Source organism: Neltuma alba, unplaced genomic scaffold (assembly GCF_004799145.2).
Source record: "Neltuma alba isolate B1F8T4 unplaced genomic scaffold, ASM479914v2 tig00011612_pilon, whole genome shotgun sequence".
Classification (NCBI taxonomy): Eukaryota; Viridiplantae; Streptophyta; class Magnoliopsida; order Fabales; family Fabaceae; genus Neltuma; species Neltuma alba.
Window position 1 is genome coordinate 106,522 of NW_021636263.1, and position 16,290 is coordinate 122,811.

The window sequence follows — 16,290 nt, forward strand, 5'->3', positions numbered from 1 at the left end:
TGCTGATGGGTTGAAGACAAGTTCCCCATCGTCCATGGGACAATGACTCCCCACCAACCTCAATAATCGATACAATGACAGTATGGTCCCTTTTCACTTTTCGGGTTTCTTGAAATGTTAATAAATCGAGGAGTGGGTCTCTCCTTTTCTCTTCCTTCTTACTTTCCTTTTCCTGATCCTAATTATTTTCTTACTTTCTTTTCTCTGATCCTAGTTATTGGATTAAAATTAAATCAAATTTTTTTAATAATGTTAAATAACAAAGCACTCTTTATATTCTTAATATAGGACTTAATTTAAGAGTTAATATTATTCCTATATGTAAGACCTATTTCACATTTTTTTTACATTAACGCTATTGATATTCTCTTAATAATAATTAAACAAAAGAGGAATGGAGAGAATTAAGAAAGATGGTTAAGGTGTTTTAAAAAAAACATATCATATTAACTAATTTAGCCAATATTCTTAATGTAATCAAATTAATTAATTAGATTTTACATTAAGGACAAAAGGAGTATCAATCTTGATATTATTTTTGAATTGCATATTATTTATTACTTTAATCTTATTTATAATGCATCCATAACATTATGATGTTAAATAGTAGTATATCATAAATAAAATTAGAGTGTGAGATGATATTTTATCCTGCGTGAAATCCAGACGAGGATGAGAGAAGGAGAGTAAAAGTCTAAAAGAAGGCAGCCCTGGTGATGATTTCAATTTCATTTTTTTACATTTTCAAATCAACTTATCAACAGTTGATTTTTTATTTTCTTTTACCAAAATATTCTTTATTTAAATGTCAAGGTGTGTGTGTGTGTATGTGTGTGCGTGTGTTTTTTTTTTTTTGGAGCAAACTAAGTTATCCGAGTTCCTATTTCAATGCTTCCCCCCCCCCCAAAAAAAAAAAAATCAATGGTAAACCCCACGCTTCGCACATCACTCAGACACTCAAATAAACCCGTTGGGCCGCTCGGACACACACAGACTCAAAAGACCAAAAACAGTTGAAAAGGGAAAATAAAAACAGAAGAATACGCAGAAAAAGGGGAATGTGTATAGCCCAACAAGGGCACTTCCACCGAACGATAGCAATAAGGTAGCCCAACTAACTACAAACATGAAATTAAGAACAACAAGCCTGATATGTTATTGGTTAAGAAAAAAAAAACAAATGAGAATGAAAAAGACTTCTGTGAGGTGAAGGTTTTTTTTTTTTTTTCCTTGACTAGTTCTGCGGGACGAAGGTGCATTAGAATGATTAGAAATAAACCTTTTTTTTTTCTTTCAAAAATGCTTAAATTGGTTAAAGTTACTTTATACTCTCTGGTTTAAAATATAAAATAAATTTTATCTATATATATTTATTAAAAAATTAGTTAAAACCAATTTAAAACAATAAATATGCAAGGTATATATTTTTTCTGAAATATACTCTTATTAATATAGAGAATAAGTAAAAAATACAATAAATAAATAAATAAAATATATGTGAGATAAAATTGAAAAAAAAATCATTAAATGCTTAGACAAAAATAATATTCTTTTGGTCCTATTTATAAAATACTTTTAATATGTTTCACATAGACTAAGAAAAACCTTAAACTGTATTAATTTTTCATTAAAATATAACAACTTCCTAACTTTAATCCTATTTAATATATGCTTTTTAAAAAATAACTATCTACACTATAATAAATAAAAAACAATATGGTACATTCATGGTAAAAATTTAATGAAATGGATTATAAATAGAACCAAAAAAAATATTCTCTCTCTGTCCTATAAATAAGACCAAAAGATTATTATCTTATAAAAAAACTAAAATTTTCTAATAAAGTTTAGCTTATATTTTAAATAAAAAGAGCATTTAAGACGGAGAAATTACATTTATAGACATCATTCATAATTTTAATGGCCCAAAAAAAAATCTGGAATAGTGTGCTATGCACTACGTTCCGGCTTATAAATCCGAGCATCTGCCGACGACGAAGCTCACTGCGAACTCAAGGGATGGCTTCCGTTTCTATATCCCACCTTCCATTGAAGGTACGTATTGCAGTTTTCTTCCTCTCCACCCTCATGAATATCTCTCGCCGACGTAATGGTACCCTCAACCGCCGTCTCTTTGACTTCTTCGACCTTAAAGCCCCACCCACTCCCAACCCCATTGACGGCGTCATGTCCTCCGACGTCACCGTCGACTCCTCCCGCAACCTCTGGTTCCGTCTCTTCACACCCACGATCTCTACCTCGTCCACCTCCCTTCTTCCCGTCGTGGTCTACTTCCACGGCGGCGCCTTCTCATTCCTGTCCGCATCATCTCCCCCCTACGAAGCCGTTTGCAGACAACTCTCCCGTTCGATTCCGTCCGTCGTCGTCTCCGCGAATTACCGCCTCTGCCCAGAACACCGTTTTCCGTCTCAGTACGACGACGGCTTCGACGTCCTGAAGTTTCTCGACTTGAACGGTGACGCTCTGCCCGATATTGCTGACTTATCAAGGTGCTTCTTGGCGGGTGACAGTGCAGGCGCCAACTTGGCCCATCACGTGGCGGTCCGGGTTTGCCAAGAGGAACTCCAACGTGTGAAAGTGATCGGCTTGGTTTCGATACAACCATTTTTTGGAGGTGTGGATAGGACCGAATCCGAGATCCGACTCGATGGAGCCCCAATAACATCGGTAGGCAATACTGATTGGATGTGGGAATTTTTCCTGCCGGATGGGTCGGACCGGGACCATGAGGCGGTAAACGTGACGGGGCCTAACGGGGTGAATATTTCGGCCATGAATTTCCCGGACACAATCATATTTGTGGGCGCCCTAGACCCGTTACTAGACCGGCAGAGGAAGTACTATGATTGGCTGAAGAAATCCGGGAAGAAGGCAGAGATAATCGAGTATCCAAACACGATCCATGCATTTTACTTTTTTCCAGAATTGCCCCAGTCATCTCAGCAAATTTACCGTGTGAGGGATTTTGTGAACCAGCGATTGAGCCAGATGAAATGATTGGGATTTTTTTTCGAAGGCACAATATGACCATATTAGAGATAATTTTGTTCAAAACACTATCTAGTATTAAATATAAGTATTTCTTTCAATAAAAATTCAAACCTTAGTTTACTATATTATAAAAATTAGTCTCTTTTATGATAAACAAAAATTGATTAGACAAGAAATTTTTTTTCCGCATTTTAATATTTATATGACAAATATGTACTCCAAATTGACAAAAAATACAAATAATTGATATATAAAGTCATTGCCTTTATACTTTTTGAGTTTTTGATATAACAAGGGGCAAGTCATTTCACTTAGTTGTTAATCAGACAATAATACAGAGTCTTGTTTTCTTATCCAAAAACAGATAATCATGTCATCTCATTCCCCCATGTCAATGTCAACGTGAATAAATTTAACAGTAAGAAGAAAAAAATTATCCCAAAAGGCCTCATTTTATTGTGGATCTGAGTGGCTATAAATTTCCTCCATTTTAAAATATTTGTCATTTAAAATTATGCATGCAAATTTAAAAATCTATTTGCAACAAAATCTAAGGGTGTTGACTTGAAGAACCTAATCTAGTTTGTCATCTTTAGATTAAATTACATAAATTTTTTTCTGCACTTATAGTCTCGTATAATCAATCTCTTTAACCTTTAAAACTTAATAATAATTTTCCTTAAACTTTGTATGCTTTTAACTATTCAACGTAGCCAATAACCCATTTCCACAATGGCGCTGTGATAGTATTTTGGAGAACATCTTTATGACAAGAACTTTAATTAGGAATCACTTTATGTGACTTCTCAAGAAAATAAATATTGATTATGTTACTATCATTGAATGAGTCCTGTCATTTTGATAGAACCAGTTTCGAAACTCATCATTTTGATGAACACTCTAAGATTATTATATCTGAACCGTCTATATCTAATTTGAACGGTCCACATTTAAAATCTTTAATTATTTATTTTTAAATAGAAAAATTATGTTTTGAAATAATTATAGTTAATAAATTATCTCTATCTTAGATTCTATCCATATTAAAATAATTATTTTTAAAAAAAAAAAATAAAGTTAAATTCGGACAATCCGAATGAAATATGAACGATTCAGATCTGATAAGTTTAAAATGTTCATCAAAATAATGAATACCGAACTAGTTCTCATTTTAATTGGGTAATGACACCCTATCGTGTCATAATACTATGATATTCTTTTTTTGGCTAAAAAAAACACGACATAAAATTTAAGGAAACTTTGTATAATTTAGCTTTATTTTCTTATAAACAAATTTTTTATTACTTACGGGTAAAACAGGCTACAAATATTGCGTCGAAAAAATATTAATTTTTACTAATATAATATTCGACAAAATAAAATTTAAATTTAACAATTTTTTGGGGCTAAAATATGGGCAAAAAGCCCCATCTCAGCTATCATTCATACTAATCAGTCTTGCCAATTGCATCAAAATTGAACAAATTTTAGATCTTTCATACACACACACACACACACATATGGGGTTTAAAGCGAGCTTGGGACCACGGATTCCGCCATGTGATCATTGAGTTGGATTGCTTGGAACTTGCAGACGGCATTAATGGAGTAGGGGTGGAGGATCCGAGCGAAGCCATTCATTCTTGTTGTAGTGCAGGACCTTAATTGTTTGTCTTGTTCTTTGTTCATCAAAAAAAAGAAAAGAAAAAAGGAATGAATTTGCGGATAAGGATATTGGAGTTAATGGACGGTGGAGACCACAGAGAATCCCTAAGAAGATTTCTTTCTCCTGATTCATTGAATTCATATTCCACGCTCACGCTACAAGCAGATTTTCGTGATGAAATAAAATTCCTCCTTCTCCTATCTTAAATATAATATTCTTTTTATAATATAATTTACACTATAAAATAAGTCTTATACTTAGAATCGGAAGAGTACTTGCCTTCAAATGAGTTGACTATTCCAAATTTGAGTAGGAATAAGATTTTAAAAAGAGAAAATCTAAAACATATATATCTAAAATTTCAAAATTTTAAATTATTAAAAAAATGTGTTATCATTTCCTTTTTAGATGTAATCAATTGTTATTAAATTATAGTAAACAAAAGTGATTTAAAATTTTAATTTTTTTTTTGAGATTCTCTCTTTTAAAAAGATTTTATAAAGTTACAAACCGCTGTTTTGGGGGGGATCAAATATTTAGACAGCAACTTGTAATCACATTAAGTCAATTTTTTGTCAATTTTTTTTTCTATGCATAGTATCCTTCTAACCGGAGACAATTATATTTGAGATGTTACTGGCATTAAATGTGAACATTCCTTTCAATACAGATTCAAATCTTGATTCGTTATATTATAATAGATTAGCTCCTTCTGTTATACTCAATTCTCATTGGTTATATTAAATTAAATTTTTTTAGACAAATTTGTTAGTCTTAGTGATGACCAGCTAGGCCACAAGCAGGCGCACTTGAATTGTTTCTGGTAAAAAGGGTGGGAGTTCGAATCATGCTTACTAAAAAAGGACCTTGAAGAGGGCTTTCCTTGTGGCACTTCCCCAGAGTCAGCCTTCAATTTTGGCCGGCAGATATCCAAGTATCTCTCAGATTTACATACTGGACCTACTCTTCTTTGTTTTCTTACCCACCATTTGAACGTGACCTTATATTTTTGGGGAAAAAAAATTATAAAAACATAATACTACTTCCGATCTTAATTATAAGACCCAGTTCACTTATTTGAGGAGATTAAAGAAGTAAGTTAAGTTAGTTATTTGTAATAAATAAGTGTTGTCATTCCTAAAATATCCTTGCTAATTAAGTATATTGGTTAGAACTATCATTATTAGAAGGATTATCTTGGAAAAAACTGCATAAATATGAGAGACAAAATGGATTGGGATCTTATAATTAGGATCAAATAAAAAGTCAAACGAGATCTTATATTAAGAACAGGAGGTAGTACATGACAAAATGATTTGGCCAGAAATGTTCAGTGCCTCAGTGGTGGTGCTTTCATTTACTTCCTATTTTGGCGACGTCTCTTTCTCCCTCCACTTGCGTCATTTGTCTTCTTATGCCTCTTGCCCACTTGTGAAATAAATGTAACATATTTTTCTTGGAAATAAAATGTTAAATTTTTAAACAGTACCATTGTGATATTAAATGACAGAAGAGAAAACGAAAGAAAGAAAGAATACTACTTCTCCTGTCCTAAATATAAGACTTATTTTATAGTGCAAATTATATTACAAAATGGATTATATATTTAGAACCGGAATGAGTACATATTTTCTAGAGAGAGAAAAAAACGCTATCAATTCATCACGGTAAAAGAATAGTTGACTTTATTACAAATGATTTGACTTGGTATTCGATTATTAAAACATAAGAGTTTCATTAAAAAAAAATAGTAAAGTTTCATAACGAAACAATATTATCGTAATAACTGACACAAATTAGATCCATTCTAATATATATTTTCTTCATATTGAGATTAATTCTGGAGGACTTGACACTTGCCAGACCTCAACAACCCATCTTTTCATTTCACAAGATAACATAAATGTTTAAAATGGACTTTAAGATCTTTTATTTTCTATCTTTCTTTGTTTTTTTTTGACAGATAGGCTAACTGTTTAAGATCTTTTCTCTTTGTGCCTATATCATAGAAATAAATTATACTAAAGAATAACCCATTTTTTTGACCAAAAAATGATAACCATTTTTTCCATTACTGAACGTATTGCGACGGTATGCTATAACTTACATAATAAAAAAACTTCAGTGTGAAAAATCTATACAATTACTTGTCAATTTTTTCCACATACACAATAAATCTAAGCACTAACAATCGTCAATTCTTTCATTACCACTTAAGCTATTACTTTTTCAATATGAAAAAGTAATAAGAATGAAAAATGAAAAGGTCATCTAATTTAAAACCCCAATTATGAAACCTCTTCTCTCCCGCTTTACACCTCAAAACGCACCGTTCTTATAAAGAGAGAGAGAGACACTTTCACATCTTAAGCTGAAATAGCTGGAGAGAAGGTTTTTTTTTTAAAGTACTTCAAGAAATAAATCCAATAGATACGAGATGGAGAGTCTCAAAAAGCCTATTAGTATATTTTAAAGATAGTAATTTATTTCAACTATATCACATGTATATTTTTTAATATTATTTTTCTAAAAATGAAATATTTGCAGAGCATGCACTGATTGGCATATAAGGGGGAAAAAAAATACAATGGGCAAGTTTTACTCAAGACAGACTCAATGTTTCCATCTTTGCTAAAGATCATAACTACAATTCCGAAGTCAAGAATGAACCCCCAATTACTAGCTTCCATGTTTCTGTACAACGATCCCATGACGATAATTTACAATTTTGAAGGATTGGGACCATCATTTAATCCCAAAAACATCAATTACTGTTATCCAAATCTCCCTAATCAGATTTCTTGCTATCCAAGGCTTCTTTCAGTTTTCTCCCTAATGCGAATGCCAAAGGAGGAGGAACAGCATTCCCAATCTGCCTGTGCTTGTGTTGAATGTTTCCAGAAAATTGATAGCTATCTGGGAAACCCTGCATTAATGAATGTGAGGAATGTCAATTTATAGGCTACAGCCAAACAAATGGCACCATTTTCCCATTTGGGAGGGAAAGAAAGATCACTATATTTAAAAATTTCAGCCATTTTCGGACTTGCAATTACCTTCTGAGACAGACACATCATTTTCTGTTTTTCAAGGAGAAAGTAGTTTATTACTGCCTACAGTTAATATGAATCCTTGACTTTTTCACCTACCGGTTTTTCATGATACAAAAGGTACCAAGATGAATATTAGGAGCCTAAGCTTGGTATCCACCTTATGGAATTTTCATTTGCACATTGTATAGTCACCTGAAATGTGTTGGGGCGTTTAAGGCAATAGATAACAAGTAAATACACTTACTTGGGATCGGGCACACTCTCGAACAGTAAGGATCCTGTCTTGATCAGGATGGAAGCACATTCCAACCTTCCCCATTGGTTGAGGATCTGTAATGGAAGTGGGAAAATTTCCTTCCCAATCCAATCGACCAAACAGCCCCTTCCATTGGTTGTGTCTCTTGGCTGTGTTGGGCAGACACCATGGGATCAAATCTGCTACTTGTCCCGTAGACAATGTTACCTGCGTTTCATTGATAGTTGATACCACAGCTCAGTTCAATCAGTCTAGTTGTCTCAAAAGCCACAAAAGAATTCAATATTACCTTCTCATCAGGAAGATCACGCCAATCTGCACCTGGCCTCTTAGGGATCTTCTGACATCGAATCACATTCAGTTCATTCATTTCCTTTGATATATGGTCAGTCAAGACAGCCATATCACCCCGAATATTCTTTTGGAACCATGAAACAGGATCACTTTGATACTGTGCAACAAAGAATAAGGTCAGTATATAAGAAAATACCGATGCAAAAACAAAAGGGTACCTTACAGATATTTTTCTTGTGTGACGATATACCTCCATGTTTGCTTTAGAAGCCCCATTGCCCACTGGAGGAAGATCTCCAATGGTATCTCGAACAGTTATTGCACGGAATGGAGCACCATTTGCCGTACTGCGAACAGCAGCATACTGGACACTGTTTGATAAAGAGATTCTCAACTCTGGAGCTGAAAAAACGTGCACTGGTTCAGGCCACTCCGGAAGAATGTCCTCCGGGGAGGCTGCCCATATAAAGGCCCGTTTTCTTGACTGTGAAACACCAAAAGCCCCAGCCTCCAAGATACCAAACCTCACCTTTATACATACAAATAAGTGTTCATTAGTGTCCCCAAAGTGTAATTAATCATGAAAACAAGAGAACAAATTGCAGTTGAGCAGTTTACCTGGTACCCCATCTCAAGAAGCGAAGCTAAGGTTAATTTGAATGTCTGTCCATTATTGAAAGACACAAAGGTCCTCACATTCTCTAACAGGAAATATCTCGGCCGGAAATAATCAGCAAAAGATAAGAATGCTAGTATCATCTCACACTGAACTTTACTCCAAGTACTCTGATTGAACCTGTTCATCCCAGAGAATCCCTGGCACAAGACATATAATTATTTAATAAGTACCCAAAAATTCTTCTCATAGCAGAATGGCTAGAATTCCGGAAGCCAGAGAGACCTGACATGGAGGACCCCCATTAATGAAATCCACTTGCCCTGGTATAGGCAAATTATTTATTTCCACCTCATCTAATTTAGTAGCTAATTCTGCAGCCTCAGAGGTTGAGACACAATCATCTGCATCGCCACACTTCTCCATCACAGCCCTACATTCCAATGCACCAGAAGTTCAAATGCAAAGGGGGCCATTTTCAAGAGTGGCCACAGGGAAAGTTTAATGCAACATGAAAATTTACCTAAGAATAACATTGCAGTTGTTGATAAACACCAATGATTCAGGATGATTGAGTTTGAATGCATCACCAGCTGGTTCTTCATACTCGATAGCCCACTTAGTTGATGAAACTCCTGTAGCATTCAAGCATTAGTGCACAAATTATATGATGCATTTAGCATAAATATTGTATTTCTTGTTATGGAAGTGTAATTAAATTTACCTGACTGCTGCAATCCCTCTGATAAACCACCACAGCCAGAAAAAATGTCTAGGGTTGCTAGGCGATTCTCACTCAATGTCTTTTTTTCCCCATCTCTTTCTGAAATACCCTCTCCCTCTTTGCACTTTCCCTTCTTCTTCCTGGTTGCATCCTCACCAGCATCTCCATTGGAGTATCTTAATTTGATGGGTGCTGGCAACTATTTAATGGCATGATAGAAGACCAAACTAATTATGGTAATTCATACAAAGCATTTATTGGACTTGCTACAGAATCTTATATGAATCATATGAATAATAATCATATACGTATCAGCTTATAAAATTAATAATTAAATAAAAGGGGCAAATGTATTCACAGAGAGTTAAATTTTAATATAGAAAGTATATATCATTATTATGGGACCAAACAAGAAGAACGAGCTTTAGTTTGCCATATATTTAGTCACAGATAGAGTACTCCAAGTCATAGATATACAATAACATGACAAGAGTGAGGTCAGCAATTAAATTACATAAACAGGAAACAGCTTAGAGGATAGCCAATTAACCACACATGCAATAGTTCAATGGCATGGCCTCATGAAAACTAGATAGGCCATACCAAGTCTAAAATTGAAAAGATACAAGGTATAAATTATAAAACAGGATCCCCTGCCTTCAAAGATTCAATTGATGGATAGGTTACATGAAGGGACTCGGTATCCATACCTTCTTGAGTGAGCCTGTGGCAGGATCATACAAATGCTCACAGAAGAACATGTGTTGAAATATTCCAGGGGAACTACACGATGGAATATCATTCTTCTTTCTTACTTGACATTTACCTTCAATAGATTCTACAGATATTATCTGTGTTTCTTCACTGTAATATACCTACAAAATTTGAGTCAAAAAACTAAAAAAATGAAAGAATGAACATTTCGCATAAAATCTTAACATGAAAAAAGCAATGTGTATATAGGCAGCTATGCATGCTTAGAACACAACCATTTACGAATTCATTATTCCAGCCATTCTCACCTTATGCAAAGGCTATAGCTAATTTTACTTCCTCATTCAATATAGCACTTCATAGATACCCTCCAAGTGCGTTTATGTGAATGAATTTTTTCTTTTGATAAGCTATGAGTAATCTTTACCTCTCGAATATCAGAGCTGTATGCCTTCTCATTTGATATGTCCTCAGGTCTGAAAAACCTTCTGACTTTTACCTTGGTGCATTTCACTTCAGGTTCCCCTTTTTCCTTTTTCAGAAGAATCTCCAGCAATTGGCACACAACAAATGCTTTCAAACCTATGTTCCTTCCACTCTTGTTAGTTCCCTGCTCTATTCTGTCTTCAAAATCATAAGGATTTGCAAAAATATAATCATGGAGAGCATATTCAGTTCCTTGAAATTGAAAAACAGTCTTGGATGAGTTTACAGAGAATTTATCCTTTTCCTTTTGGGCTTCCTTCAATTTGCAAGAGTGGCAGATGCCAGTGCCTAGACCCAAAGTCTCAGATGGGAGCCTAAAGAAAGCACCTCTTTCAGGCCAATACAGGCTTTTACAATAATACTCTATAGGCAGCCCTTTCTTCTTCCTCTCTTCTGCTCTGGCCCTATCAACTTTGTCGGCAGAGATATTATCCTTCCGATGTTGGTGTCCCCATTGAATTTTCCGAATATCAACAGCAGAAATCTGCTTGATGTCTTCCAGTTCCAAATTCTTACACTCATTTGTCAAAAACAATTCTCTCTCACTAGCAGCATTGCCAAGAACTGTCTTACATCCATACTGCATCATTCTTCCATGAAACATTTTTCTTCCTTTCAATGATTCAAACAAATACTCAACCAAATAGATGTCAGGAAATTCATTTACTTCCACAGACACAAATTGCCCTACAGATATTTCTTCTCCATGAACAATAGCTCTGTTGTATAGGACACAGCCAGAACTTGTTTTACCTTCACTCTTTTTATCCCATCTCACTTCTCCATCCAGAGAAAGATATTTGGTCTGTATTGACACTGAAGGGGTTTTATGGGTTTCCTCCAAAGGCAATGATGCATCCCCCTTATTATCATCATCTTCATTTTCTTCTTGCTCCTCCTCCTGCTCTTCAGCTTCATCTTCCTCCTTTGGTTCACTCATAGTTGAATCTTCAGGCAAATAATTAGAGTAATACTCTCCCCATATCCTATTAATAAGTTTTGTTGTCGTAGCCTGCATGGCTTTCCTCTTTGACACAACAGGAGCCACTGCTGCTCTAGGATTCAAATTTGGTTCACTTCTGGGCACAACCTTCTTTGTTTTCACCAACCACTTAGTGTGGCGCCGTTCCTCCATCTTACTCATAAGACCGCTGATAAATGCACACTTTCTAATCTTCGCATCAGGATATTCTGCAAACAGTTGCAGAATTATCTGTCCATGGACAACAATGTATCTTTCAACTGTTGCTGGATCAGATGAAATGTAGGAGCGATGATCCTGACCAAAGTCAGACACTGCCTTAATGACATCTGCAAAAGAAAGCCGTGATACTCGGCTCTGCTCCTTCAACAAGGTGATTATGCTGATAGCAAGCCTTGCAGTTTTTAGAATTGTTTGATGCCAAGGAGCATACTGCTTGGATGGCTTGCCTAGTCTATACCTGAAAGGAAAGTTTCAATGTCATTATTAAGATCTACTGTCAGATTCCTATTAAATACATGTGCATCAACATTTTATGTACAATTTCACTTCTACTTGTGTGGCTTTCCAAATTCACTTATTATTACAGATATCCCAACTTATGAGCAATAGAAGAAACAAATAGTAATACTTAAATGTTCAATTCCACACAAATGGATTTCCTAATTTCATTTTGCTTCAGATAAGATTGCTATAAATAACAGAGGTATCACATCGATATTTTTTTAATCAACCACACCCATATTGTTTATCACGATACAGAAATGGTTTACATTATACTTTAAGAAACACATCTCTCTCAATTTTATGCAGAGGACGACATACCAGGCCATATCAGTCCGAATGGAGATAAAAATCATGGATGAACCAAATTCTATCATCCATTCCTTTATTGCACTCAGATAAATAGGGATTCCATCTGCCGCTTGTGACCCCGACCCCGTGGAAGAAGAATGGCTGACATCAGTATCCAGATTGAATCCACTTCCATCATCTTCAGTCATAAGTCCTGATCCAAAGATGGTCACATCAATCTCTGAACAGGGTCTCATAGGAAGAAGTTCCAAAGAAATCAACCTGGCATCTGAATTGTATAGAGACCAATTGTTTAGCATGCTTTTAGGAAGATCCTCAGGGTTATACTCAGTAAAATCATTATCAAAAACTATATACTCATCAGTTTCTACAAGAGAGGTTTTGTAATATGCAGGAAGAGGATAGTCATTCGCAATCTCATCTTCATTAATTTTAATGTAAAATTTGCTTGGTGCAGAGGCAGATCTGTGGTTTTTCCTCTGCTTCATGGATTGCCAATACTCCTCCTCTTGCAACAACCTGGCTAACTTTACATCCTCATCTTCCTCAGCTAGTTCGGTGGTTGCACTTGCCTGAATCTCTTTCTCTCCATCCCCAACCCCTGAATCAATCTTTAGAGCACCATTAATTGGTTGCGCATGCATTAGGTTTCTTTGTTTCTTGCTCTCATCTCTTAGGGCAGCAAGAACTGGAATATCCAAGAACATCCTATCATTTTTCTTGGATGTCATATCTAAGCCTATCAGTTGGTTATAGATAAATTCGCCTTGAGAAATAACAAATTCCCTCACAGAATAAATTTCAGAAAATCTCTTTCTCCCACTCATGGACCGTACCATGCCAGCAAGCAACTCATCTAAACTTGTATCAGGATTCCCACCCGATGATACTGATAGCTTTTTGTAAACTTCTACACAGGCCCAGGCCTTTTCATAGAAAGGATCATAAAATTTCTTGTAACAAGTGGCAGGTTTTAAGCAGTCATAATCAGCAACATCAGTAGAAAGCCAGATCACAGGAGAGCCATCTTCATAACCAGAGATGTCCCATGATTCAATGCGACCAAATCCTTCACACCTGATGCCTTTCTCTTTCTTCTTATCAAGGCTTTCTTCAAGGGGCAAAATAAGTCCAGAGATAAACAGATCATTGACTTCCAGCATCTCCAGAGGTCTTGCTGTACCATTTTCATCATGAAGAATAAAGTCTGTGAGCCTCCTATTAGGGCGACCTTCACCATCATCAGGCCCAGCAGTCAGGCGCACAGCTAGAAACTCCTCGTCGACAACCTCTTCCTTCTTGACTTCAATAAGACAAGCCTTCTCAGGTAAGTGAACAGACTTTTCCTTCAAACTTTTACATGATGCAGCTCTTTTTGGCATCTTGCGAGAACCATTGGGCTGCCCACTTCTCTGTGAAGAGCTTCTCTTTCTTGGCTTATCTCCAGCCATGACTTCCTCTTTGATTTTGGAGACAACAGATTTTTGTTTGCTCTTGCTGTTCTTTTTACCTAATTAATTAAAATGTCCATGGCGTCAAAGAAAAAGATGACACATTTATATACATGATGAAGAACCAGAAGTTAATAATTAAAGCTAAAGGTACTACAAAGGCTCAAGGCAACTGAGACAGATAGAACCCAAACACAAATTGACTCTAGAACAACATAAAAATACATCGTGCCAAGAAAATATATAAACGAAGATTGCAAGTGCAACAGTAACAAGATAGAACTAGCAACTGCACAGTGAGGACAGAATTTCACAAGTATTTATTTCGTATATGATCAAAAAAGGATTTGGGAAAAAGATACAAAGAAATGGAGTGACAAAACAAGGAATACATGGTAAGAAAAGATAGATAAAGTTAGAAATGGAGTGACAACCATGATTTTCTGTGAGCAACATAGCTAATTGAAAATGCGCAATCAGATCTCAATAAATAAGAAATAAACCCTACCTGCATAACATTGTATAAGCTGCAGAATCTAAGGCATGATCTATGGATACAGCAAATAAATTTTCAAATATATTAGCTGTTTTCATTCTTCCTGCTCCTTTTTTTCATTTCTTGAAAGAAAATCAAAAGATGTTCTTATAAGAAAGAGATGGTGACTTAGACCTACCCCCCACGTACCCAATTCGTTATGCACTATTAGCGTCAGAAAAGTCAGCATTTGACTAGGATTTGAAATAAGTTTGGAAAAAACACAAGTTTTATAGTTTAAGGGATTGGAGCAAGGCAGCAAATCAATCTGCGTCACACCTCAAACATGCTTCATATCCCTATGCAATATGATTCAAACCTAAAACTAAGAAGGCTTGTTTTCATTACTGTTTAGAATAATAGTATATAAATCATTGGTTTTAAAATTTATAATATATGACAAAAAAAATTGAACCGCCAACTTATCACATTGGAATGATGACTTCTGCTACCAGCAATTAGCAACTCTAGAACCATTGCACGAGCTGAGGGTTTTATATACCAAGGAAACACAACAGAAATTCAATCGTTCCTCCCAACTCACTCTGAACATATCGGTTCGGAAAAAACACAAGTCACATTACCCAGTGAAGAAGACGAAAAAACCAGTGTGAACCAACAAAATAAAGCCCCAAATTTATACTCAAAGTATAAGATTTATAAGCAAACGAAATACATGGGTAAATTTAAAAAAAAAACAAAGAAAGAAAGGTGGGAGAAATAGTTCATTGACTAACAATCTAAGAAAACACCTTGGTTCGGCAAGACCACGAGTTTTGCGCACCCAGTGAAGAAGGCAAGAAATAATCAAACCCAGACCCAAACAATAAAGCAAAGCCCTAGTGTTAAACTCGCAGAACAAAAATTTAAGACAAAACGATTCCACACTTTGGATTAACACACGAGCAAAACAGAAGAATAAGTCCACGATCATCCACCAAGAACCACTCTACACAAATCGTGGTCTGACAAAATCGCAGTGTCACTTACCTTGTGGAGATAAAAAGGACAGGGAACAAAACCCAGAGTCTCTCCACAAAAGAAATGCAGACAACAGCAAGAAGATGCTTATAGCTTGTGCAAGAGCGCAAGAGAAAGAAAATGGGTTTATATACCTGATTTCGGAACACCAACGATAGATGAATCATTGGGAACTGAAGAATCTAGACGGGCCGCGGGTGCCATCCGTTAAAAGCACTTCCTTGTTTCAAATCTTCTGATGTATGAAATGAAAAGGAAAGAAACAACTAAGGAATGAACTGGAGCAGTATGAGCTGATTGGAGCAGCGGTTTTGGCAGAAACGTTAGTGCGTTACTGCTTGCTCGTCTGGAAATGATTTGGCTCGGCCTTCAACTTTGGCGGGGACGCACGAAACCATTTTTGGCGCCTATGGCTCAAATTGAAATTTTTTTTGTCGAATTCACTCATTTTCGGGATTTCCCACCTTGGCGCGGCAATTTTAGAATCTGCCATTGAATGAATTACCCACTACGATTTTTTTTTTTTAGGCCAACGAACTTAATTTTTTTTTTTACCGATCTAGCATTAATTTTTTAAATCAGTCAACGCATAAAGAAAAAGGAATGCTCAAATAAGTTTTTAGAAATGATTTGAGCCTAGCAATCTTGTCTGATGAACCTAGAGTTGTCCATCTAATCAGATTAGGGTAACCTGTAGCCACCAT

The 16,290-nt window shown here is 35.6% G+C and overlaps 2 protein-coding genes across 2 annotated transcripts; one reads left to right on the top strand and one right to left on the bottom strand.

Moving 5' to 3' along the window:
- The first annotated feature begins 1,965 nt into the window (after positions 1-1,965).
- Positions 1,966-3,081, top strand: LOC114715780 (probable carboxylesterase 18). The gene has a single exon (XM_028900672.1). It carries the CDS (start codon positions 2,020-2,022, stop codon positions 3,016-3,018), a length of 999 nt encoding a protein of 332 aa, XP_028756505.1. The 5' UTR covers positions 1,966-2,019; the 3' UTR covers positions 3,019-3,081.
- Positions 3,082-7,218: 4,137 nt separating this feature from the next.
- LOC114715776 (DNA (cytosine-5)-methyltransferase 1-like) lies at positions 7,219-15,841 on the bottom strand. The gene is made up of 12 exons (XM_028900664.1): positions 15,721-15,841; positions 12,629-14,129; positions 10,763-12,263; positions 10,332-10,496; positions 9,622-9,820; positions 9,421-9,532; positions 9,183-9,330; positions 8,900-9,097; positions 8,532-8,810; positions 8,277-8,438; positions 7,976-8,194; positions 7,219-7,604 (listed from the first exon to the last, which is right to left on the bottom strand). The coding sequence occupies exons 1-12, from the start codon at positions 15,788-15,790 to the stop codon at positions 7,467-7,469; spliced, it is 4,692 nt and encodes a 1,563-aa protein (XP_028756497.1). The 5' UTR covers positions 15,791-15,841; the 3' UTR covers positions 7,219-7,466.
- Between the last annotated feature and the right edge of the window lie 449 nt (positions 15,842-16,290).

Excerpts from the sequence above, each read along its gene's own strand:
- LOC114715780 (XM_028900672.1), top strand. The coding sequence starts at position 2,020 with ATGGCTTCCGTTTCTATATCCCACCTTCCATTGAAGGTACGTATTGCA.
- LOC114715776 (XM_028900664.1), bottom strand. The coding sequence starts at position 15,790 with ATGGCACCCGCGGCCCGTCTAGATTCTTCAGTTCCCAATGATTCATCT. Across the intron at positions 9,331-9,420 it reads AACTGCAATGTTATTCTTAG|GGCTGTGATGGAGAAGTGTG; the intron begins GTAAATTTTCAT and ends ATTGGAATGTAG. Across the intron at positions 9,098-9,182 it reads ATGGGGGTCCTCCATGTCAG|GGATTCTCTGGGATGAACAG; the intron begins GTCTCTCTGGCT and ends GTCTTGTGCCAG.